This window comes from Heterodontus francisci, chromosome 6, assembly GCF_036365525.1.
Source record: "Heterodontus francisci isolate sHetFra1 chromosome 6, sHetFra1.hap1, whole genome shotgun sequence".
NCBI lineage: Eukaryota > Metazoa > Chordata > Chondrichthyes > Heterodontiformes > Heterodontidae > Heterodontus > Heterodontus francisci.
The window spans coordinates 48,157,709-48,184,257 of NC_090376.1; the positions used below are offsets into that span (position 1 = coordinate 48,157,709).

At 41.5% G+C, this 26,549-nt stretch overlaps 1 protein-coding gene across 1 annotated transcript in view; it reads right to left on the reverse strand.

The window, feature by feature from the left end:
• Positions 1-25,859, reverse strand: part of LOC137371291 (anoctamin-7-like) — a 92,336-nt gene extending 66,477 nt beyond the window's left edge. Inside the window, exons 1-5 of the mRNA XM_068033627.1 lie at positions 25,581-25,859; positions 13,107-13,274; positions 12,123-12,177; positions 9,936-10,079; positions 641-854 (exon numbers count right to left, since the gene is read on the reverse strand). Of these exons, the coding sequence (XP_067889728.1) occupies positions 641-854; positions 9,936-10,079; positions 12,123-12,177; positions 13,107-13,274; positions 25,581-25,859 (860 nt within the window). The remainder of the gene's footprint in view (positions 1-640; positions 855-9,935; positions 10,080-12,122; positions 12,178-13,106; positions 13,275-25,580) is intronic.
• Between the last annotated feature and the right edge of the window lie 690 nt (positions 25,860-26,549).

The following is a 26,549-nucleotide window of genomic DNA, read 5'->3' on the forward strand; positions in this document are numbered from 1 at the left end:
GTGGGGGGTCACATGGGGAAGAAAATTTTTATTTACTGTAGCTTCCTCAAAAAGAGGCACAGGACCGACTCCCATGCATCACTTGCTCCAACTGAGCTGTCCCAGTCACTTTACCCATGAGATTTTTTTAAATTTTTTTTTATATAAAGTGTGGGGTTGCACAACACTGCTGGAGGGGAATGGACTTTCAGGCAGCTACAAATCACCTGCATGGCTGAGCCTGTATTATAGGAAGGAGAAAAGAACTGTTTAGGCAGACCTTTGCCATTGTTGTCAAAAATACAATTATAAACCAACTCACTTGCCTCCAGTAGCTTTTCCCTTCCAGTAAGTAAGGAAGGGAATGAGCCTCAGTTCAGCTGCTTCAGAGGACACAATCAAGATCACACCATTATAAATCCATGTCATGCCACCTTGCAGAATAATCCATTAGGGAGCCAACACAAAACTTCACAAGCACCTCACAGTAAAAATGTTCTTGGCTAGAAAATTCTATTTATTCTTAACAAGACACAATTGTGATCCTTGGGAAACAAAAACTAATTTAACATCCTATTGTACCACCCAAGCATTAGCAGCTCACAAAATTCATACAAAAATCACATCCTGCTGGAAAAGTTAAGTGAGAAAATTACAATACCTGCAATAAAGGCCATAAATGAAAATAGCCAAACCAAGTAGCACAGGAATAATGAGTGTAATTAAAAGTGTTTCCATCACAGCAAAATAAAGTGCAATTTTTTCACCAAAATAATTTCGGATTTTCCAGAGAGGCTGGAACTTTAGGTAAGTGTTTGCCCACAAGTCATTGAGCTCTGACCATGTATCCGGAGGACTGGCTGGTTTAGTACGACCTGCAGAAAGTCAGACAAGACACATCCAGAAAAAAAAGCATTGATATTAGCAATGAAAACTGCACAATATAAAAGACTGCTGTTAATAAACATGTTAAACCCAAAGGTTAACAGAATATTTTACATTATGTATATAGTTTTATAAACCAAAAACCATTTTGATGTAAAGGTCTTGCCTCCCCATTCCAATAGGGACCAGACAAGAGAAATAGAAAAAAACATTAGGATGGAAAGCAAAAAATAAGTGCACAAGAGAATGGTTTTATTTTTATATACCTGGAATCAAAGGATTCAAATATTGGCCTGATTTTTCACAGCAGTACAAGCATAAACCAGTGTTTGCACTTTATGCTCATATTGTTGAGGTCAAAGCTTTACAAATGTATTAAATATTTGCAACAATGGTTTTCATTGACCTCCCATTTCCAGTAATGTTTTTAAACTTCATATCTCTCTTCAATGATTGAAGTTGGTTTACATTTTTGGCAAGGGCTTTTCCATTAGTTACTTCTGGATAACAACCACTGCTTATGGTGAAAGATGACCTTTCCTATATGGCTTCAATAATCCTGCCAGGAATTGTTTGCCCAAGGTTGTACAGCATCAAAACCGAATTTGCAGCCCAACAGCAACATCAGTACAATAAGAGATTCAGATCACTACCAAGAGTTATTAGGTTTAAAAAAAACTATGCTTCACAGTTGGGCAGCCTAGCTAACAAGCCTGAAGGTGGTATGTGCAGTCAGAAGTGTGCCAACTCAAGCCACTTGCCCTGATTTTCATACGGCATGCCTTCTTGTAGCTGGAGAAATAGATGTAGCTCAATTCACTAAAAGGTGTGAGAGGTAGTAGCTTTTGCATGCAAGAATAGCAGATAGAAATAGAGTTTAAATGGAGAAGTGTGGGCATGGGGTGGAACAGAAAAAGGATGAATAGGATTCTGGCCATCACTAGCGTGATCAGAGTGGGGTGGGGGGGGGTGGGGAGGAGGGGGTGAAGACAGGGAGACAGGGCTGGCTGGTGGTGACTAAATGTAGGGATTTGTTGGTCAGTCAGATAGCAAAACACTTCTCCATTTTGATATGAAATTCCAGAACAAAAAGCATAATACATAAATCCTTCACACAAATGAGTGTAATAAAATGGAATGGACTGCCCTTGAAGGCTGCAGATAAGAATCAATTGGCATTTCAAATTAAACTTTAGAAAAAAAATTTGAAATCAAAAAGCAAACTATGGATGAGATATTTTGGAAATAAATCTAGAAAGCTCTGGAAACACTTTGGTCAATAAGTATCAGTGGAGACAGAAAACGGAGTTAAGCAATAGAAGTACCATTATACTACTGAGTGTATGCTACAGGCCACCAACCAGAGGGAAAGATGTAGAAAAACTAATATAGACTGAGATAGTACAAGTGTAAAGGGCAGAGAGGGGAAAGAATTTCTAAAGTGCGTTCAGGAGAATTCGCTTAATTCACTATGCTTCCAGCCCAAGGAGAAAGGAGGGAGGTATTGCTGGATTGGGTTTTGGGGAATGAGGTGGGTCAAGTGGATCAAGGGTCAGCAGCAGAGAATCTGTGGAGAGAAAGAAAAACAGGAGTTAATGTTTCAGGTCACTGACTCTTCATTAGAATGGAGAGAAGTTAGAAATGTAGTAGGTTTTAAGTAGTTGGGTAGGGGTGGGGGTGGGGGGGGGGGGGGAAAGGTCTATGATAGCAGAGAAGACAAGAAACATTAAAATGGCAACAACAAAAAAATTAGTGGGGCAGAGGCAAGCAGAGTAATAAGGGGGGGGGGGGGGCGGGAAGGGGGAAAAAAAAAAAAAAGAGTCCAGAGTAGGTGTGAATGGTAAAACAAAAATCAACAGCTGCCATCAGAAAGCAGAAGAGAAAACAAGATTAAGACTGAAAAATGCAAAGAAAAACGAAACAAAAATGGGCAGGGCGATGGTGGCAGAGATTATGGTCTGAAAATGTTGAACTCAAGTAGAGTCCGGAAGGCTGTAAAGTGCCTAATCAACAGATGAGGTGCTGTTCCAAGCTTCATTGGAACACTAAAGTAGGCAGAGGACAGAGTGGTCAGCATGAGAGCAAGGAGCAAGGGAATTTAAAAAGGCAGGCCACCAGAAGCTTGGTATCATGCTTGCAGACTGAATGGAAGTGTTCCACAAAATTGGTCACCCATCCAATCTTTGTTTTGTCTCTCCAACATAGAGCAGCAAATACAGCATACTAAATTAAGAGAAGTACACAAATTACTGTTGCATCTGGAAAGTGTTTGGGGCCTTGGACGGGGAGGAGAGTGGAAAGGTGCTGTGGGTCATTGAGGAGTGCACCAGGGTGTTGTCGAGGAAATACTCCCTTCAGAATGCCGAAAGGGGACAGCAAGATCCATTTAGTGGTGGCACCACACTGGGTGTGGCAGAAAATAATTATTGTATATGGAGGCTGCTGGAGTGGAAGGTGAAGACAAGGGGAACCCTATCGTGGTTCGGAGAGCAGGGTGGGGAGGAAAGAGAGGAGAGAGAGCAGAAGTGCGGGAAATGGGCTGGACAAAAAGTCAAAGGTCCTGTCAACCACGTGTGTCTGTGAGGGAGAGCAGGAAATGACATCTATACAATCATCCACATACCAGGAAAAAAAGGTTTAGGGGACACTCCTCCCTTGCTCTTCTCTTTCCCCCTCCAACAGCCAACACCAACCTCAGGAGGACTGGAACCTCCCAGAGCACACTGGACCCTTTCACCAGTATTCTCCCTCCACCTGGGCCACTCCCCCTCATGATCTCCTCCCTTGAGGACTGCCAGTGAGGTATCAGCTGTCTCAATTTCTCTGTTCACTTCACTCACATCCATCTCCTACTGAACTTGCAGCACTCCAATCTCAGATCCAACCCCAACATTAAATTCAAACCCACTGACAAGAGTGGTACTGTTACCTGGCAAACTGACCTCTACCTAGCAGAGGCTGAACGCCAACTCTGATACTTCCTCTTACCTCCCCATGGACCACGACTCCATTACTGATCAAACCATTTTGTCCCAGAACTGTCAGACTTCATTTCCTCGAGATCTTTGCACCACAGCTTCCAACCTCAGACCCTAACCCTGAACATCCTGCTTCTACCTCCTTCCCAAGATCCAAACAGGACTTTCCTGGTAGCCCGACCAAACGGATTTCTTCAACTATTTTTTCTCCTTTTGTCCAGTCTCTTCCCACCTACATCAGTGACTCTTCCAAAGCTCTCAGTTTCCAATTTCCTGGCCCTAACTGTCACCTCTTCATCAAGGATGTCCAATCTCTCGACACCTCCATCCTCCACCAGGACAGTCTAAGGGCTCTCTGCTGCTTCTTTGAAGAGGTTCAACCAGCTTCCACCCTCCTCCTTTGCTGGGCTGAACCAGTGCTCACATTGAGCAACTTCTCCTTTAACATGTCTCACATCCTCCAAATAAGGTGCTGCCATGGGTACCCACGAGTCCCAACTATGCCTGCCTTTGAAATACATGTTGAACATTTCTAGCACCCCCTCCGCACCTCACTTCTTCTGTTACATTCTCTCCCTCACTCTGAACTGGAAAACTTCAGCTTTGCTTCCAATTTTCACCCTCCTCAGCTTCACATGGTCCATCTCCAACTCTTCCCTTCAAATTCTCAGCCTATCCCCAGAAATGGAGAAATGAACATATATTTGTTAGCTGCAGCAGTCAGTGGATTTGCACCTCAACTACACTTCACACCCTGCTTGCTGCAAGGATTCCATTCTATTCAGTTTCTCCATTGCATCTGTTCTGATGGTGCATTCTTCTACACCAGTGCTTCCGATAGGTCTTTCTTCCTCAACCGAGGACACCACCCCACTGTAAATGAAAAGGCCCTTTAGTATGTCCGACCTATTTCCCACATTTCTGCTCTCATCCTTTCCCCCTCCCAGAGTCATGCTAGGGCTCCCTAGTCCTCATCTTTCACAGCACCAGCCTCAACAGATCATCCTCCACCATTTCCATCACCTCCAGCGTGATGCTACGAAGCACATCTTCCCCTCCCCTTTCAGCATTCCAAAAGGGGCTGTTCCCTCTGCAACACTCTGGTCCACTCCTCAATCACCAACACCCAGCCCCTTCCCATTCAAGCACAGGAGCTGCAACACTTGCCCTTTCACCTACTCTATTAGCCAAGGCCCCAGATATTCCTTCCAATTGAAACAGCAAAGTAAGCATCTCAATTTAGTATACTGTATTCACAGCTCAATGCAATCTGCTCTGCACTGGGAAGACCAAATGCTGATTGGATGGCCACTTTGCAGGACACCTACATTTAGTCTGCTAGCATGATCCCAAGCTGCTGGTGACCTGCCATTTTAATCCTGCACTTTGCTTTGAGATCTTGGCCCTTGGGACACTGTAGCATTCCAAATAAACTCAAGGAATAGCCCCTCATCTTTGGGCATTTTACAGCCTTCTGGACTCACTGTTCAACAATTTGAGACTGTATTCTCTGCCCTGCTCCCACCCCTCCACCATGGTTTCTTTTTCCTTGAATGTTTCAGTCTTGATCTGCTTTTGCTTTTGGATAGCAGCTGTTCATTATTCTGCCACTCATAGCTCCTCTGGGCACACCTTTTGTTTCTTTACTTGTCCCATTACTATTCCCTGTGGCTCTGCCCCATTAACATCTCCTGTCTTCCATCCTATCACAGGCCTTCCCTTTTGTCATTTTTCCACCCTCCCCCATTTAACCTATTTAAAACACATTGTTGATGAAGGATCAATGGAATATTAACCATTTCTTGCTCCTGATGCTGTCTGACCTGCTGAGTATTTCCAGCATCTTGTTTTTAAACTTCAGATTTCTAGCATCCACAGTATTTTGCTTTTGTGTCAGTCAGGGAACATTTAGGGGACAGTGATCACAAGGTCTAGGTTGGTTATAGAAAAAGGACAAAGAGCAATCTAGGAGTAAAATTTAATTGGGGGAAAAAGGAGAGAGAAAAAAAAAAGGACAACAACTTCAGTGTTGAAAGAACAGATCTAGCCAGGTTAATTGGAATTAAAGATTGGCAGACAAAACTAAATGGAACAATGGGCTACCTTTAAGAGGAGATATTTCATTTACAGCCAAGGTACATTTTTTTTGGGGGGGGGGGGGGTTTGCGAGTAACAAGGGAATCCAAAAGTGTTGTACAGGCATAAAAATTGCAAATAAAGAGTGGGGTTAATTAGGGACCAAAAAGGAAAAAAGGGGGGGAATTTACACAAGATAAGTAGCATAGCTAAAAAGGTACTAAAATGACTACTCTGCATCGGTCTTTACCAAGGAAGAAGTGAAAGGGGAGGTAGTTGAACCTGGATGGCCTAAAAATTTATAAAAAGGAGGTATTAGATATGCTGGCTGTAATTTAAAGTTGATAAGTCATCTAGACCAGATGAGATACGTCGGAGGATACTGAGCGAAGGAAGGGTAGAAATTGGAGGCACTGGCCATCCTTCTTAGATACATGGGTGGTGCCAGCAGACTGGACAATTGCATTTTTTTTTGTAGGGTGTAAACATTTGCAAGTGTAAAGGAGAATCCCGGCCATTTTAACTTGGATAGTGGGAAAGCTTTGAGAAACCTATTTGGGACAAAACTGTCAAAATCTGGATTAGTTAAAAGAAAGCCAGTATGGATTTGTTATGGCCAAATCATGGTTAAAACTAATTTGCTTGAGGAGTTTTTTGATTAGGTGATGGTGAGGGTAATGTGGCTGATGTGGTGTACATGGACTCCCAAAATGAGTTTGATAAAGTGCCACGTAACAGGCTTGTCAAAGTTAGAGCCCACAGAATAAAAGGGACATTGGCAGCATGGATAAAAAATTGACTGAGCGACAGGAAACAGTAATGCCAATTTTTTTTTGGACTGAAGGTGGTGCCCAGGGGTCAGTATTAGGACCACTGCTTTTCTTTATCTAGACTTGGGTGTACAGAGCACAATTTCAAATTTGCAGATGACAAAACTTGGAAGTATTGAAGGAATAAAAAAAACAAACTGGAGGAGGATAGTGATAAACCGAGAGGATATAGACAGACTGGTAGAATGGCAGACACATGGCGATTTATTTTGATAGGAAGAATGAAGGGAGGCAATATAAAATAAAAAAGGGCACAATTCTATAAAACAAAATAGGGTGTAGGAGCAGAGGGATCTGGGGGTGCATATGCACAAATCACTGAATAGGTTGAGAAAGCAGTTAATAAAGCTTACAGGATCCTAGGCTTTATAGATTGGGGCATAGAGCAAGGAAATGATGAACATTTATAAAACACTGGTTCAGCCTCAAGTGAAGTATTGTATTCAATTCTGGGCACCACACTTTAGGAAGGATGTGAAGGCATTAGAGAGCAAGCAAAAAAGTTTTAGCATAATCATGGAAAAGGACAAAGATAAAACAGGAGTAAATTGGGGGAAGGCAAATTTTAAAGAAACTGAGTGGACTGGATACAGCTACTTGAAGGGAAAAAAAAAAAAAAAATCAGTGGCAAACCATTGGGAGGCATTCAAAAGCGAGATACTACAGGCAGTGTAGGCATGTCCCCACAAAGATAAAGGGTGGTACAGCCAAATCTAGAACCCCCTGGTTATCTAGAAGCTTACAGGGCAAGTTAAAGCATAAAAAGAAAGCTTATGACGATTACAAAAATTTTAATACTTTAGAAAGCCTAGGGGAGTATAGAATGTGCAGGGGTGAAGTAAAAAAAGGAAATTAGAAAAGCAAAGAGGACATGAGAAATTATTGGCAGGTAAAATCAAGGAAAACCCTAAAGATGTTTTATTAGTACATTAAGAGCAAGAGGATAACTAAGGAAAGGGTAGGGCCCAGAGATGTACAAGGGAACTTATGCATGGATGCAGATGTGGGCAGGGTTCTTAATGAGATTTTTGTCTGTCTTCACAAAGGACAGGGCTGATGTAGACAGACATTGCAGTTAAGAAGAGTGTGAAATATTAGATACGATAAGCATAATGAGGGGAAGTACCAAAAGGACTGACATCCTTGAAAGTGGATAAATTGCCAGGGCCGGATGGATTGCATCCCAGGTTGTTAGAGGAAGCCAGGGAAGAAATAACAGATGCACTGAGGATCATCTTCAGATCCTCATTAGATACAGGCGAGGTACCAGATGATTGGAGGTCTGCGAATGTTGTACGATTGTTTAAAAAGGGTGCAAGCAGCAGGTCAAATAATTATAGGCCGGTAAGTCGGACTTCAGTGGTGGATAAATTGCTAGAATCTATTCTGAGGGACGGGATAAACTGCCACTTAGAAAGGCACGGATTAATCAGGGATAGTAGGCATGAATTTGTTAAGGGAAGGTCATGTCTTACTAACTTAATTGAATTCTTTCAGGAAGTAACGAGGATTGATGAGGGCAGTGCAGTGTATGTGGTCGACTTGGATTTTAGAAAGGCATTTGACAAGGTCCCACATAGACTGGTCAGTAAAATGAAAGTCGATGGGATACAGGGGAATGTGGCAGGTTGGATCCAGAATTGGCTCAGGAACAGGAAACAAAGGGTATTAGTCAACAGATATTTTTGTGAATGGAAAGCAGTTTCCCCACTTTTTTTTCTTTTTGGTCCCTAATTAACCCCACTCTTTATTTGCAATTTTTACACCTGTACAACACTTTTGGATTCCCTGGTTACTCGCAACCACCCCCCCCCCCCACAAAATGTACCTTGGCTGTAAATGAAATATTGCCTCTTAAAAGGCAGCCCATTGTTCTATTTAGTTTTGTCTGCCAATCTTTGATTCCAATTAACCTGGCTAAATATGTTCTTTCAACACTGAAGTTGGTCAGGCAGTGTGCTCAGTGTTGGGCCCCTTGCTGTTTGTGGTATATATTAATGATTTGGACTTAAATCTTGAGGGATGACTGAGAAATTTGCTGATGACACAAAAATTGGTCGTGTAGTTGGTAGTGAAGAGGATAGCCGCAGACTCCAGAAAAATATCAATGGTTTGGTTGAGTGGGTGGAAAAGTGACAAATTGAATTCAATCCAGAGAAGTGAGGTTCTCACTTGGGGAGGGCAAATAAAGTGAAGGAATACACAATAAATGGGAGGATATTGAGAGGGGTAGAAGTGCATGCCCACAGGTCCCTGAAGGTGGCAGGACAGGTAGAGAGAGCAGTGAAGGAGGCATATGGAATGCTTTGCTATATTGGCCAAGGTATATAATTCAAAAGCAGGGATGTGATACTGGAACTGTATAAAACACTGGTTAGGCCACAATTGGAACATTGCGTACAGTTCTGGTCACATTACAGGAAGGACGTAATGGCTCTGGAAAGAGTACAGAGGAGATTTACAAGAATGTTGGCAGGGTTTGAAAGTTGCAGCTATGAGGAAAGATTGGATTGGCTAGGGTTCTTTTCCTTAGAAAGGAGGCTGGGGGCAAGGGGGGGGGGGGGGGGGGGAAACTTAACAGAGGTGTACAAAATTATGAGGGGCCTAGATAGAGTAGACAGGAAAGACCTGATTGACCTCTCTGGTAAGGCAATTACTAGGGGGCACAGATTTAAGGCAATTGGTAGAAGGATTAGAGGGAACATGCGGAAAAACTTTTTCACCCAGTGAAGTTCAAGTCTGTGAACTTGGACAAGTTAACCCTGCTTCTCTCTCCACAGATGCTGCCTGACCTGCTGGATTTTTGCAGCACTCTGCTTTTCAGCCAGATTGACAGCAGCTCCACTCTTCAGCAGTCCAGTAAGTATTTCTTTGACAGCTGTCAGAAAGCAGTAGCTGTACAACTGTCAAAAATGTTTGCACTGCTTCAAATGTCCCACCTCTCCCCACGTAATATGGGGAGGGCGGCTCAGCGCTGTGATTCTAATGAGCCCCCGCACACAATATTACGGGGGCTCTGCGGCTGAGTTGAAAGGGCGCCACCATGCAGCGCCCGAATAAAATTCAGCCTATAGTTCCTGACCTGGTGAGGGTTTCCAGCATTTTCTAGTCTTTAAAAGAAAATGTAAAAGCCTGTTAAATTAGATTACCCATCTCCAAATTTCAGCAGAAGTTTTCTTTTACTCACCACTGTTTTGCGTTAACAACTGACTGGAATCTACTTCAGATTGGCATACTTTTAGATCGTGCAGTGGAAAAGCAGATTTAAATGCCTTCTGCATGAGTAGGTATGGGAGAGCTGGAACCCTTCTTGTAACTTTGGGTTTTGCTGCTGCAAAAAAAAAAAAAATACAGTAAACTATTTCAATAAAGTGCTTATGGTTAGTTAAGAGCAGTAATGTTCAAATGTATTTACATTATCACTTTCTTGCCTTGATTATTGCACCTTCCCCAGTTAAAAAGGCTGGTGACAGATATCCAAAATTTTCTGAATGCTACTGTGTAACTGGTTACTACTAGTGCTGGGATGACCTTCACTTCAGGTTTCCCTTCCTCTCTATGGAGGAGCAATTAGACTCTGGTGGGTACCTTCACTACATGATACAGCTGACAATGAATTCATTTTTAAAACAAGACTGCAGATTATCCAATATGCATTCCTAGGAGGAAAGTTCTTCCGATCGGGGGAAGAGAGTTGGAAAATTGCTGCTAATGTATTGCTCTGTAGAAGGACTTGGAATAATATGGTTTGTTCCCTCATGTAAACTCCTGATCCTGCTAACATACAAGAGAAAACATTTTGTAACAATACCCAGTTTTGTCAGAGGTACCAAGCTGTGGGCAGGGCTCAAATACAAGACAAACAGGTTTTAAGAAGTTATATACTAATCAAACCAAGGGTTAAAGAATTGCAGAAGGAATTTTACACTGACTATAAAAGTGTAAAATTCTGCCAAAAAAAAATGTTTTGGTCCCCATTAAGTAGGCCAATACATTTTGGGATTTGTTGTAGGATTGCCTTAAGAGTGATGTCCATTTAAGATCTCAGTATGCTAATAAGCCAAGTACCAGGATATAGTCATGTGACTAGACGTTTGTCATTCTGCAACTAACACCCAGATGAAGGTTCTGTAAATGGTTTATTCTGTAGAGTACATACTTGTTTAGCTGTTAATAATACTAAAATCTTCAGATTGGACTCCATGCATCTTTTCTGCTGCACATAAAGAACTCATTACAAGATTAGGAACAATATCAAAGATGGAAAGAAAGAAAAGGATTTAGTTGCAACTAAATTATTCATTCAATACAATGTAGTTAGATTTACATGGAGGGTCTTCACAAAGAGGCGACACAGGTCTCTCACCAGCTCTTCAGCTGGTGGCAGAGAGCCCTGTCGCCTATATAAGAGATTTTCACCACCCACTCCCCCCCACAAAGGCTTTGGAAAGGGTACAGAAGAGTGTTGCTAAAATGGTTCCATGGATGAAGGATGATGTTATCCAGATAGACTTGAGATGTGGGGTTATTTTCCTTAAAGGAGATTTGATAGGTGTTTAAAAATCATGAACAGTTTTAAGATAGAGCAAATAAGGAAATACTGTTTCCAATGGCAGAAGAGTCAATAAATGGGGGCACAAACTTAAAGACGATTTCTCCCCCCACCACACTCCAAAAAAAAAAAAAATCAGGTGACAGGAGGGGAAAAAACATTTATACAAATGAATGGTTAGAATTTGGAGCACACTGCCTGAAAGGGTGGTGAAAGCAGATTTTTTTTTATAAACGAGTTTTCAATAACTTAACAGAACAATTGCAAGAATGAGGAAAGCATGGGAAGTGGGACCAAGTGAATTCTTTTTGAAAGAGCTAGCACATACTCCACGGGCTAATGGGCTCTTTCTAAGCTGTACTATTTCATGGTTGGCCAGGAACATAGGCAACTATCCATAATTCAAGAGTGATGACATGTAGACTTTCATAAGGGACCATTTATATTACTGACCCACTGATATAGTGCAGCATATCTTTATATCAAATAATCAACAGGTTGTACCAAATGAACTAACTGATCATAGCTCTTGCTCAGCATATTCACTTAATACAAGAGAAATTAAGCTGTTCTAGCTCAGAGAAAGCAGTGTGGCCTGGCTATGTACACTGACAAAAAGGAATCTCAGGCCCATTTCTGCCTTAAATCAAATATTAGCCATCTTTAACAAACATTTTAAATTTCTAACAGTAATTATAGCTCAAAATCTAATGGCTCTACAGAATGCTTTAAATTGGGGCAGCTTAACCACAGAAGTAAACAAAAGGAGACTGTTAAAGTATATAGGTTATAACTTAAATTGCTTACTAAAACTGAAGTTACCTTCTGCATCATCACTTCCAATATCTATAGGTATGTTAGTGAGGATATAGTGAACCTACAAAAACAAAACAAATGACTTTAATCCATTCGCCCAGATTAATTTTTCATATAAAAATGTCCCATTTAATGAGAATCTTGTAACTGATGGTAATGAATAACAACCAACAATTCATTCATGTGTCTGGTGTTAAGGCAACATACACATGTGGAAACAGAAGCCATCTTGTCTTGTCCACAATTTGTGCAAAACTCTGAACATTTATAAGTGGATCTACCCCCAATCTCAGTTCCATGACTGCAGAATGCTTAGTTGCACTTTTGCCATCTTCAGGCTCAATTTTTCCTTTATGCTCTTGGCCAACTTCCTCAGTTTTACAACTCAAATCCTAAACTCATTTCGGCCTTATGCTCCACATTATATCCTGTACAAATCCTTGATCACTTATCACCCCAACACCTTGTCAGAATCCTATACAGATTTGAGTTTATGGTGTTATGTCCATTTAGAACAAACTTCAAACAGCCCAAATATATCTTTTGTAGGGCTCTGACAAGATCAAAACACCCACTTTTCTCATTCTACAAAACAATACACTACTTCTGAATTCTATGTAGCAAATGAGTTATATAGATAATGGAAACACAAGATGAGCCAAATTAACTGATTAGTATTAATATTTGTTTGCACAAATATAAATGCTAAAATTACACAAAGTATTTAGTACAACTCAGTCAGAACTGCAGACCCAGCTATCAACAATTGGACACTCCAAAATTACCCTGCAGGCCAGTTTAAAATTAAAGTCTCCAGTGCAATTAATGAAGCCACTCTGGTGAGGTTCAAATCTGTGATTTGATCAGTAAAGCATGGAGATGAAAAATTTGACATTAAAAAAATGCCTTTTATTCAGATAGAATATATAATTGATGACTAATCTGAAAGTACTCCCACAGCAAGAATTTATAACAAAATTCTCCATTTACAATTAAAGATCTCAGTGCAGGGCGAAAAAACGTTTCCTTATTTTCAATTCCTCGGAACAGATGTCTTTTGTCATGTTCATAATGTGCACCGATAAAGTTGACCACAACTTCAGTTGCAAAGTGAACCATGAATCTCTGAAAACGTCCAGGCATTTTCACATCCACACCCTTTAATAGAACAAAAAAAAACAAAGCCCATTAGTTATTTGAGTACCTGCAATCTGTGAGCCACTTCTTTTGCAGTTGTTTGAGGAGAAAAATGATGGTCATTGATTCCTCTTTGAATCCCATAAAACATTCACTAAGTTTCAGAAATTTAAAAAAAAACTTCGCTACAATTACAGTTCATCAATACAGTAAAGCAAGAAATTCACCTTTTGAGCCCCATAAACAGAATTTATCCAATAATCCACAAGTTCAGTTTGAAAGTGACATTTCAATCACAAACAAGAATCTTAAAGCCAATTATGAAGGTATGAGGGGAGAAACGGCTAAGGTTTATTGGGTAAATATACTGGGAGGTATGGCAGTAAACGAACAGTGGGAAACATTTAAAAGAAACAATTCGAAGGGTTTAACAAAAGTACATTCTGATCAAAAACAAAAAAAATCAAGAAAGACTCATCCATGGCTCACTCAGGAAGTTAAAATGGAGTGTATTAGACTAAAAGGAGAGACTTACAATGTTGCAAAAAAGAAAAAGCAAGTTTGAGGATTGGGAGTGTTTTAGAAACCAAAGGGCCACCAAAGTGCTGATGAAAAAAAAAAGGAAAAGTGTATACTAGCCAGCAATATATTTTTTTAAAAAAACAGATTTCAAGAGCTTTTTATAAGTACATTAAAGGGGAAAAAAGTATCTAAAGTAGACATTGGGTCCCTTAAAGGCAGAGACAAGAGAAATCATCATGAGGAATGAGGAAATGGCAGAGGCATTGAACAAATATTGTATCTGTTTTCACAATAGAAGATACAAGCTGAATACCAGAAGTAGGCAGTAACCTAGGGGCTAACAAAAAAAAAGGCAGTTTGCTGACAATGCAACCATTAGGTGGTACAGTAACTAGCAAGTGTGAAAATGCAGCCTTTCCACTGAAATGTCACTCAACGACTTTTCAGGCAGCTGCCAGGGTGAAAGATGGCATCGCTCAATTTATCGCAAAAAACGAATTCAACCTGAAAATCCCCTCAACGGCTGCCATCATTGCCTCCATCCCAACCCTAACAGTCTCTCAGTTTCCCTCCCCCCACACACAAGATGTTCAGAGAGACTTGGGGTACTCATACACGGAACACAGTTAGCCTGCTGCACCTGCATGTTATTAGGAAGGCAAATGGTATGTTGGTCTTTATTGCAAGGGGATTAGAATACAGGAATAAAGAGGTATCACTAAAAAAATAAAAAATTGTACAGGGCTTCATGAAGATCACACCTGGAACACTATATGCAATTTTGGTCTCCACGTTGAAGAAAGGATATACTTGCACTGGAGGAAGTGCAGCAAAAAGATTTACTAAAAATTGGTCCTGGGATGAGGGGCCTGTCCTGAGAGGCTGAGTAAATTGGGCCTATATCCCAGGAGTTAAGAATGAGACACCACCTAATTGAGACACAAGATTCTGAAAGGGCTGGATAGGGTAGAAGCTGAGATTGTTTCCACTAGTTGAGGAATCTAAAACATGGGGCAGAGTCTCAGGATAAAAAAGGGCTGATCATTTAGGACTAATATGAGGAGAAATTACTTCACCTCAAAGGGTTGTGAATCTTTGGAATTCTCTACCCCAGAGGGTTGTGGATGTTCCAAGGCTGGGATTGATAGATATTTTTGGTCATAGAGAGATACAGCACTGAAACAGGCCCTTCGGCCCACTGAGTCTGTGCCGACCAGTTCTGATGAAGGGTCACTGACCTGAAATGTCAACTCTGCTTCTCGCTCCACAGATGCTGCCAGACCTGCTGAGTATCTCCAGCATTTCTTGGTTTAATTTCAGATTTACAGCATCTGCAGTATTTTGCTTTTATTTTCAGGGAATCAAGGGATATGGGGAGCAGGCAACAAAGTAGAATTGAAGCCCAAGATCAGCTATGATTGTATTGAATGGCAGAGCAGGCTCGATGGGCTATATGGTCTACTTCTGTTCTTGTAATACTGCTCAGAACAAAGTACACAATTAGCTCATAAAATGAGGTATTTGTAGACATGGGAGTATGACTCATTTTGCAGGAAGTGCTGTTCAGAAGGACAATAAGTTAACAGTGCAACCCCATATTCCAGAAAGCAAAAGGGAGAGAAATGGCCATTGCTGTCATTAACCTTAGAATGTCGAGAAAACTACTCAAGTATAGGCTTATCCATTACCAAGAAGTGTTCTTCCTTCTACATCATGCAGCCTCCCACACTAAAATCCATAGGTTGTTTAATTCACGAGAAAACAATGTGCTTATATTTATAAAATATCTGCCCTTCAATACCAACTCACTTTTGTCTAAACTTGGTTCTGTGGGGTGTCCCATTAAGATCCAAGAAAACTAAAATACTCCATGCTTGAAAATCCCAAAACAATAAAAACTCAGCAAATCAGGCAGCATCTGTGGAGAGAACATTCAGAGATAGACCTATCCTCCAGAAAAAAAGGAAGCTATAACAGATGAGTAACTTTTTATTTAAAAAAAAGTGCCAGAACACCCAGGAAGAGCCATAGAATGACTTGCAAATTGCTTTAGGAACACAGCATTGTTAAATTACATTTTCTTCTGTGAATTGTAAGTAGGGTGGGACTTACTAGAAATAAAGGTCGTAATATAAACTTGAGGTGCAGAGCAGTTAGAACACGAGAGTATTTTGTATTGATGTTTACTAAGAAACAGGATGCTGACAATATTGGAAGCAGAGATGGTAGGCTGGAAGTATTGGGAAGGCTAGCTTTGCTGAAAAAGCAGGTAATTTGCCTGTTCCAAATGGTTTGCATCCCAGGTTGCTAAAGGAAGAGTGGAGATAAGAAAAACACTTCCCATTATCTTCCAATCCTTTCCTAGATATGGCTGGGGGGGTGGTGGGGCACGGAGGGCAGGGAAGGTGGAGAAGGGAAAAAAAGAGGAAAAGTGCCAAAGCAGGGTCAACAACCTTTTATACCTGAAGAGAAAATACAAATTGGGAGCTGCAAGACAAATTCAACATTTCAAAACCAAATACTTAGCAATTTTCCAAGTGTCTCTGGTAAAAGGCATGGTTGGCATCCTTTCATTGACCAAAAACAAAAAGACACTGCAAACCATGCATTTTTTAGGTTCTGATGAAAGGTCACAACTGAAACGTTGATTCTGCTTCTCTCTCCACAGATGCTGCCTGACCTGCTGAGTATTTCCAGCACTATTTTTATTTCTGCATTTAGGTGTGGTGCAAACTTTGCTGGTGGGTGTGAAGGCCAATCCTCAACAGCCACGTTCAACCACAAGTGCTGCACATGAACCTACCAAGCTGATGCAGAGTTGTCATTTTTGATGATAGCACCTGTTGCCAAGCTGCTGTAGCCACTGGTCATGGTAGTGCACATCAGTCCACAGAATGCATCGCAATTTCTCTTTTGGCAGCTAGTGACTCCCAGGTGTGACAGTTAACATTTTAGGGCCTTCATGACATGCTTGCAAGCATACTTGGAGAGCTTTGGGTGCTCCACTAGTCGCCTGGCCCTGGCTACCTTACCATACAGAAGGTCATTGGGTTATGCAACCGTCTTCCATTCTGCAGACATGTCTGATCCGCTGAAGCAATCTGTTTATTGCCAACACTCGGAAGCTCTGCCTTTGAGAGAGAACTGCCACATTTGTGATTTTGTCCTGCCAGGATATAATCATAAAATGTGCTGCAGACAGTGAAGATGGAAATTGAGCTTTTCCTGGTAGATGCAAGTCACCCATGTTTCAGCAAGGTGCTGAAAACACAGGCCCTATAAACCATCAGCTTGGTGTTATCCCTTGTGTGTTTTACTAGTTAGCCAAAAGAAAAAAAGGTTGTAGCTGTTTTCTCTACTGTGTATTGAGCTCTGCATCAAAGGACAGATTGTCTGTCAGTGTGGACCCAAGGTAGCAAAATTTGCCAATGACTTCCAGTGGTGTCTTTAGTGTGATCAGGAGCAGAGATGCAACACCTTGTCCCATAATCATGGTTGTCTTGATGCTTAGTCAAGAACAAGTTACTGGCATGGGAGACAGTCCATGAGAAATTGTAGCAGAGTTTCCATGTAAGCAACTAGCTCAGCGTCAGCATAGAAGAGTTCTCTGATCAGCATTTGATTGTTTTGTCTTCGCTTTCAGCCTTGAGAGATTGTAGAGCTTGCCATCTGACCTAGTGTGCAAGTAGACTCCTTCCATATCAGCAGGGAAGGCAAAGATCAGGAGCATGGAGATGCTGCCAAGCAAACAGGGTTGGGACTGGACACAACCCCATTTCACTCCATTCTTCACTCCGAAATGGTCGGAAGTGTAGCCAAATTGTACAGTTCAGTGGATGTGGTCATGGAAGGAGTGGATGAGACGAGACAGAGGAGCTTTGGTGGACAGCCACTATTTCCACCCCCCCCCCTCCCCACAAATCTTGTACAGCCCTGCTCCGTCAGTTTTGAATGCCTTAGGCAAGATCTGCAAAAGTTCTACACTTCTCTTGTGGCTGGCATACAGAGGTGATCATTTCCACAGTGGATCTGCTGGCATACAAACCACACTGTGCTTCTAAGTACACTCAGTCTGCAAGTAAATGGAGTCTTTTAAGTATGACCCTAGCAAAGGCCTTCCCTGTGACAAAGAAGGGAGATGCCCCTGTAGTTAGAACATAGAACATAGAAAAATACAGCACAGAACAGGCCCTTCGGCCCACGATGTTGTGCCGATCCTTTGTCCTCTGTCAAGGACAATTTAATCTATACCCCATCATTCTCCTTTATCCATATACCTATCTAAAAGCCGTTTGAAAGTCCCTAAAGTTTCTGACTCAACAACTTCCCCAGGCAAGGCATTCCATGCCCCGACCACTCTCTGGGTAAAGAACCTTCCCCTGACATCCCCCTTATATCTCCCACCCTTCACCTTAAATTTATGACCCCTTGTAACGCTTTGCTCCACCCGGGGAAAAAGTTTCTGACTGTCTACCCTATCTATTCCCCTGATCATCTTATAAACCTCTATCATGTCACCCCTCATCCTTCTCCGTTCTAATGAGAAGAGGCCTAGAATGTTCAGCCTTTCCTCGTAAGACTTATTCTCCATTCCAGGCAACATCCTGGTAAATCTCCTCTGCACCCTCTCCAAGGCTTCCACATCCTTCCTAAAATGAGGCGACCAGAACTGCACACAGTACTCCAAATGAGGCCTTACCAAGGTCCTGTACAGCTGCATCATCACCTCACGGCTCTTAAATTCAATCCCTCTGCTAATGAACGCTAACACCCCATATGCCTTCTTCACAGCCCTATCCACTTGAGTTGCAACTTTCAACGATCTATGCACATAGACCCCAAGGTCTCTCTGCTCCTCCACATGCCCAAGAACCCTACCGTTAACCCAGTATTTTGCATTCGTGTTTGTCCTTCCAAAATGGACGACCTCACACTTTTCAGGGTTAAACTCCATCTGCCACTTTTCAGCCCAGCACTGCAACCTATCCAAGTCCCTTTGCAGACGACAATAGCCCTCCTCGGTATCCACAACTCCACCAACCTTTGTATCATCTGCAAATTTACTGACCCACCCTTCGACTTCCTCATCCAAGTCGTTAATAAAAATCACAAACAGGAGAGGACCCAGAACTGATCCCTGCGGCACGCCACTGGTAACTGGGCTCCAGGCTGAGTATTTACCATCTAAGACCACTCTCTGCCTTCTATCAGTTAGCCAATTCTTAATCCAACTGGCCACATTCCCCACTATCCCATGCCTCCTGACTTTCTCCATAAGTCTACCATGGGGGACCTTATCAAATGCCTTACTAAAATCCATGTACACCACATCCACTGGTTTACCCTCATCCACTTGCTTGGTCACCTGCTCAAAGTTGTTGCAATCTCCTGTTGCTGTAGCTTTTGTACAGTGGGATGATTTTGGCATCATCTCCTGTGGAACAGAACCTACTTTCCAGCAGAGAAGGTGGTCATAAAAAGGAGTGGCAATAGATGGGTCTTTCTGTGCTTGAGCAGTTCAGCTGCAATTCTGTCCTTGCTGCATGCCTTGCTGTTTGCTCAGCAGTCTATGGCCTTCATGCTCCAGAGATGAGGGTTCTTGATCCAACTCAATCATGACAGGAAGTTGTGGGAAAGCATCAAGCACAGACTGGGAGATATCCAACTCAGTAGCGTTCAGCCCAGCAGGGCATTGTTTACTGTGTACTTCACCATCTGCCAACTTCAGTGAGCAACTTTGGTGATGGCAGGGCTAAGCACCCTTGTGATCCCTTAGTACATAGCTCATAGATTTTCTTTGTCACATGTAGTTTGGATTTTTTGACATCAGCTGATCCTGTATTTGTTTGCGCAGTATCTCCCTCTCCTTTGCCTGGTTGTCTTGGCTACTTTCAGGTCATGCAAGGTCTTTGTTGGGTTTAATGTTGTGCATTGTGTAGGTTTTGTTTTTTGCATCAATGACATCATCCCTGCTGTGTAGGTCTCAAACCTTGTTGCAGGTTTTGTCTTTACAAAAATTATGCTTCTGCCGCTTCATAGATGATTGAAGCTTGTAAGTCACTAAACTCATCAATGCTGGCAGTGTTTCCAGTTAAGGTTTTGGTGGGTAGCAAGCATTCTAGCGACAGTGCTAAGTGCTGGAATTTGGCAAGGATGTTAATGCATGCATTGAATTTATGAATCAATAGAAAAAACAAATTAATAGACATTAATGATTCAGTGAATATAGGAGGTATGATCAGTAAGTTTGCAGAGGACATGAAAATTGGTGGTGTCGTAAGTAGTGAGGAGGAAAGCCTTAGATTACAGGACAATATAGATGGGCTGATAAGATGGGTGGAGCAGTGGCAAATGGAATTTAATCCTGAGAAGTGTAAGGTGATGCATTTTGGGAGGACAAACCAGGCAAGGGAATATTCAATGTATGGTGGAACCCTAGAATGTAGAGGATCAGAGGGACCTTGGTGTACTTGTCCATCAATCACTGAAGGCAGCAGCACAGGTAGATAAGGTGGTTAGGAAGGCATATGGGATACTTGCCTTTATCAGCCAAGACATAGAATATAAGAGCAGGGAGGTTATGATGGAGCTGTATAAAAATGCCAGTAAGGCAACAGCTGGAGTACTGTGTACAGTTCTGGTCACCACACTATAGGAAGGATGTGATTGCACTGGAGAGGGTGCAGAGGAATTTCACCAGGATGTTGCCTAGGCTGGAGCATTTCAGCTATGAAGAGAAACTGAAAAGGCTCGGGCTGTTTTCCTTAAAACAGAGAAGGCTGAGGGAGGACATCATTGAGGTATACGAAATTATGAGGGGCATTGATAGGATAATAGAAACTTTTTCCCTTAGCGGAGGAATCAATAACCAGGGGGCATAGATTTAAGGTAAGGGGCAGGAAGTTTAGAAGGGATTTGTGGAAAAAAAAAATTTCACCCAGAGGTAGGTTGGAATCTGGAACACTATCTGAAGGGGTGGTAGAGGCAGGAACCCTCAACATTGAAGTAGTATTTAGATGAACACTTCAAACACTATAGCATATGGGCCAAGTGCTGGAAAATGGGATTCGAATAGATAGGTGCTTGATGGCTGGCACAGACATGATGGGCTGAAGGGCCTGTTTCTGTGCTGTATAACACTATGACTCCGAGACCCAACTCTGAATTATCATGTTTGACTATTATAATGGTCAGTAAAGTCATCTTTAAAACAAACTTGAAACTTAAGATACGTAAAATTAAGAATTTTTTTCAGCTATTGATTCTTGTGATTAAAAATAGCTTCCAATAGCACATTCAGAATAATTGATGTCAGCCATATTAGAAACAATGGTCACAACCATAAAAGCTGTTCTTCGAACCAAAGGCATGACCTATAACCATAGTGTAGCTATACCATTCACATAGGTTTAGAGCACTGATGTTCTGTTAAAATCATTTGAAAGCATAAAGTGCATTATGATTAGCATTTTATCCACACAATAAAAAAAAAGCACTTTTCTGACTTTTTTGGCTTCTTGTTAACATTATCCAACTGGTAAAGGTTGGAAGCTGCAAAGGAGATGTTAATGAGCTGCAGGTTGCAGACCCCAGTACCAGACGATTGGAGAGTGATAAATGCAACATCCTTATTCAAGAAAGGGTCCAAGGATATTCCTAGTAATTACAAGCCAGTCAGTTTATCAGTGGTGGGTAAGGTTTTGGAAATAATAAACCAGAAAAAGGGTCAGGCAGTTGGAGAGGTTTGAGTTAATTAAGGAGAGCCAGCACAGCTTTGTAAAAGGCAGATCGTGCTGGACTAATCTAATTGAATTTTTTGACGAAGTAATAGAGAAGATTGATGAAGGGAATGCAGTGAATGTTGTCTATAGTCTATATGGATTTTAAGAAAGTGTTTTATATGGTACTTTGTCAAAGACTGGTTAACAAAACTGAGACTCAAAGGAGGGTCAGTGTCCAACTGGATATGTGAAAACAAAATTGGCTTAAAGAGAGAAACAGCAAGTCATGCTAAATGGATGTTTTTCAGAATGGAGGATGGTAGATAGTAATGTTCCAAGGGTCAGACCTAGGACCACTGCATTTTGGCAGAAGAGTTAGGGAGAGAAAATGTAAGTTAATGGCACAGTTTCAAAGGGTGTGCAGGGACAGAAGCACCTGGGGTCCAAGTACATCAATTTTTGAAGGTGGCAGGACAGACAGTATATAATTAGAAAAGCCATTGGGATCTTGGGCTTCATAAATAGGGAGGTATAGAGTACAAAAGCAGGGAAGTTATGCTCAACCTTTATAAAAGCTCTGGTTAGGTCACAACTAGAGTATTGCATTCAGTTCTGGTCACCACACTTCAAGAAGGATGTGAAGGTCCTTGAGAGGGTGCAGAGGAGATTTGCCAGAATGGTTCCAGGGATGAGGGTGAAGGGGTTAAGAAGAAATAACATGAGAGTTAGAAAGGCAATTCAGCAGAATATACAACAGGTAAGATGAGAAATAAACAAGCAAGCTGCTAGGGGCAAGGTTAGGAGTGATTGAAACCAGAATGCAACCCAGACTGCACAATCAACAGGTCATGGAAGGTCTAGCTAATGTGATAAAGACAAAACTGATTAATCAGACAGCTACATGAAGAACTACTCATTGTATAACCATATTGTGTGACAGGAAACATACATAAACTGGCAACTTTGAATTAAAAACAAAATCAGAGTGCTAGTTTGGACTGCCCGAGATAATCTCTCCCCACGTACACTAGAATAAACGATCGAAACCTATTCCAGAGTCTCATGTGGTGATTGAGTTGTCCCACAACAAGGGATTTTAGCTATAAGGTTAGGTTGGAGAAGCTGGGATTGTTCTCCAGAGGTAATGCTGCTAGAGCAGAAAGAGAAGGCATTGCAGGTTATTTTTCTAGCTATTAGAAAGACAAGAATGAAAGCAGCTGAGCACAATCCCACTCAGCTGGTGATGTTGGAGATGTCCTATGGTCACTGACCTACATTGCTTAACTGGAAGTCAAGGACTTGATTTTAAAATTCTCATCCTTGTTTTCATATTGAGGTGTACAAAATCATGAGGGGGAAAGACAGGGTGGATAGCAGGAAGCTTTTCCACGCCCCCCCCCCCCCCCCAGAGTGGGGGATTCAATTACTAGGGGACACGAGTTCAAAGTGAAAGGGGAAAAGTTTAGGGGGGATATGCGTGGAAAGTTCTTTACGCAGAGGGTGGTGGGTGCCTGGAACGCATTGCCAGCGGAGGTGGTAGACGCGGGCACGATAGTGTCTTTTAAGATGTATCTAGACAGATACATGAATGGGCAGGAAGTAAAGAGATACAGACCCTTAGAAAATAGGCGACAGGTTTAGATAGAGGATTTGGATCGGCGTAGGCTTGGAGGGCCGAAGGGCCTGTTCCTGTGCTGAAATTTTCTTTGTTCTTTATATGCCTTACCACCCCCTATCTATACAATCAATCTCCTCCAATCCCACAAACTGCATATCTGCACTGCTTTAATTCTGGCTTCTTGAGCATCTTGGATTTTAATTGCTACACTATTGGTGACCATACCTTCAGCTGCCAAGGCCTCAAGTTCTGGAATTCCCTCTGCTCCTGAAAGCCTACCTCTTTTCACCAAGCTTTTTGGTCATCTGCCTCGACATCTCACATGGCTTGGTGTCAAATTATGTTTTAGAACACTCCTGTTAAGTGTCTTGAAACATATTACATTAAGGGCAATATATAAAAATGAAAGTTGGAGACACCTTATAGTACAAATGCACAACTCCTTAAAAGTGCATCAAAAAGCATTTATGACTTCTATAGTTAGTTGAAGAATACAAACAAGATTAATGATGTTCGGTCAGACTCCTGTCTGTGGTTTTGTGCATGCTATAACAATATTAAAGCCTACAGTTTATATAGCCTGGATTTCAGAAATTTGAAACTACAGTTACTAGAAGGGAGACTTGTAGTTGCAGTATTGACCAGACAGACTTTGCATTCTTTAAGTTAGGACTTTTTGCAGCGGAACATAGGCCAAGAGACAATTCAATTGAGGTTTTTACATTTGTGAAGGTTTTCCTTACATAATCAACTTAAAACAGTAACTCAGAGGAGAGAAGTTGAGTGAAACTTCTTTACTCAAAAGGGTTGTTGGAGCATGGAAAGCTTTGCCATAAGGACTATCTGTGGCAGAGCACATTGCTTCTTTTAAGGGAAAATTGTATATATTTTTCAATACAGAAGAAAATACAGGGCTATGGGTAAAGAAAGCATGGCAATGTGGTTTGTTTTGAATTGCTCAAGCAATCTTCACATTTGCTGTGAAAAAAGTTTTAATACTACAGTCTGCTGCTAAACCAACATTTCCCCAATGTGATACATGGCTTATAGCTGGTCAAAGCTTACATACATCTAAATTCTAATGCACAGACTGTCTCCTGTCTGGCATACAGAGCTGGCAAACATTGACCAAATGGCCTCCCTTCCAGTATTGCAAAACTTCTATGGTAAGTAAAAGTCAAGTGTCTGAATTGAAGTGGGTGGGTGGGATGTCAAGGCGTTATAAGCTATAGATTAGAGGGTCACTAGATTTGTGCAAGCACCTCCAGTCACAGGTGATCTAAACAGAAGTTTGAAGCAGGTAATCCTGTTCCTAGGCTAGAGAACCAGGTTACAGTAAAATGATTTTTATATAAAAAAAGACTAAAAAAAACTTGGAGGGGAGGACCTTATTTTTGAAAATAATTGTTTACACATCTAGGTACTTAATTATCTATTTCATTATCAGGAAACATATTACAGAAGCCATTCTTGGTGCCAATTGTCTCTGCAGTGCTTTCTGTACATTTGTTTTCAAATCCAGACTTCAAAGTTTTTGTAGTAAGACAGGCAGCATCATCTATTATAAAAGAGGGTGCAGCTTCCCACACCCAGGAGCTTGGTTAGGGTGCACTGGGGGCTCAAAGTCATGTATTATATATTTCATGCCTGCTTGTTTCGGTTTACCCAGTAGCTTCAGAATAAGCTAACCACCATAAAACAGGCAGCTTTCACTTTACATCCAAATCAGTGGCACTGGGATCCAGCCCAATACTCACCCAAGTTAGGCACAAATTTAATATCCCCAATCTGATGCTTACACTTTATGTTGGGAGATCAAGATGCCCCAGAGAAAAGTTGGGCTATATAACGTGTTGAAGGGCTGATAGACAATAAAACTGTAACAATGTTTCAGCATTAGTAAAAGCAGAACACATTAAAAACGCTGAGCAGATCAGACAGCATCTGTGGAGAGAAACAAAGTTAATGTTTTAGGTTGATGACCTCTTGACCTTTTTCTCAAAAAAAATGTTGAGAAAAGTTATCAACCTAAAACATTATCTTTCTTTATTTCTCTCACCACAGATGCTACCCGACCTGAACATTTTCAGCATTTTGTTTTATTTCAAATTGCCAGTATCCGCAGTATGTTATAGCGTTAGTATTTCCATGCAATATAATCGGTCACTCAATATGTTTCTCATCATTTCTCACTCATTTAAAAAAATACCGAATACCTTCAATCTATGAAGATTTACTGTAAACCAAAAACTTAGCAATAGTTTAAAAGCAGTCCAGCTTCAGCATATTGTTCAACAAGAGCCGGTTTCCTCCATCAAAAGAACACATTTCTAACAAGTGATATTTAACCTATAACTGCGTCCTAGTTGTTAAAATAATAGTTAAAACGGGAGATAAGGTTACAATCAGAAACCCCTAGTCCATTACATCAAATCTTTCAGTCACTAATGGTCAGTACAACCTTACCTCAGCCAAAGGCATCTTCAATTTCATCCTCTCAGCTGTTTGACTCAACAGCTCAAAGGGTGCATAGATTTTAATAATACGATACTTGTCTGCGGCTACTTTCTGTTCAGTTTTCGCTTCTTTATTCCACTCCTCTTGGGTTATATTGATGTTTAAATGCAACCCGACCTTCTTCACCTGGCTCAGAAACGCCATCCTCTGTTTGGCGAAAGGGTCACTGCGTCCTGCCTCAAGCTCATATATTAACACATAGTCAATAATTGGGATATGTTCCGTCATTTTCGTCTATGTTGTTAGCAATCCACTAACTTCAACGCAGAATATACTAGTATGTCACCAATAAAAAAAAACCGCTCTCCCTGGGCTACCCCGTATTTGTACCACAGCAGCTCCCCAGCGCATTCTCCGGCACTGCACTGTAAGGGGTTATCTCCAAATTTCACAATTAGCTCGCAAACGTATACTTCTAAAAAAAATTTCGGCTGCTGTCCCTTTCCTTTTTTTGTAAGCTGTTTTGGGGGCTTCAAAAACTATGTTTGGTCTGCATGTTATTTTCCTCTCCACTTCCTAGTTGATTCAGACTCACTCTCCTGTTTGCTCGAGAGGAGAGACAACAATTCTGCTAAGGTGTACTTAACAACCTGGTAGAAATCCTTTATGAAACACCTGGGAGTGGATAAGAAACTGGTTGAAAGAACAGAAGCAACATGTACTTGATCAGAGAGGTTAGGTTGGGTTTGGTGGGCATGGAGGGTGGTGAGGGGCGGTGGGAGGAAAGCATAAAGTAGGGTCTCTTGGGCTCAATGTTGGGACCACTACGGTTCCTTATTTACATAAATGATAGATCCACAAGCTAAGTGCAAAGTGGTCAAGTTTGCTGACAATGCCAAGCGGGAAGGGGGCAATGGACTTAGCTGAAAACTTGGACTAAATAAGTATGTAGGCAAATTAAAAAAAAAGTTTATCTTC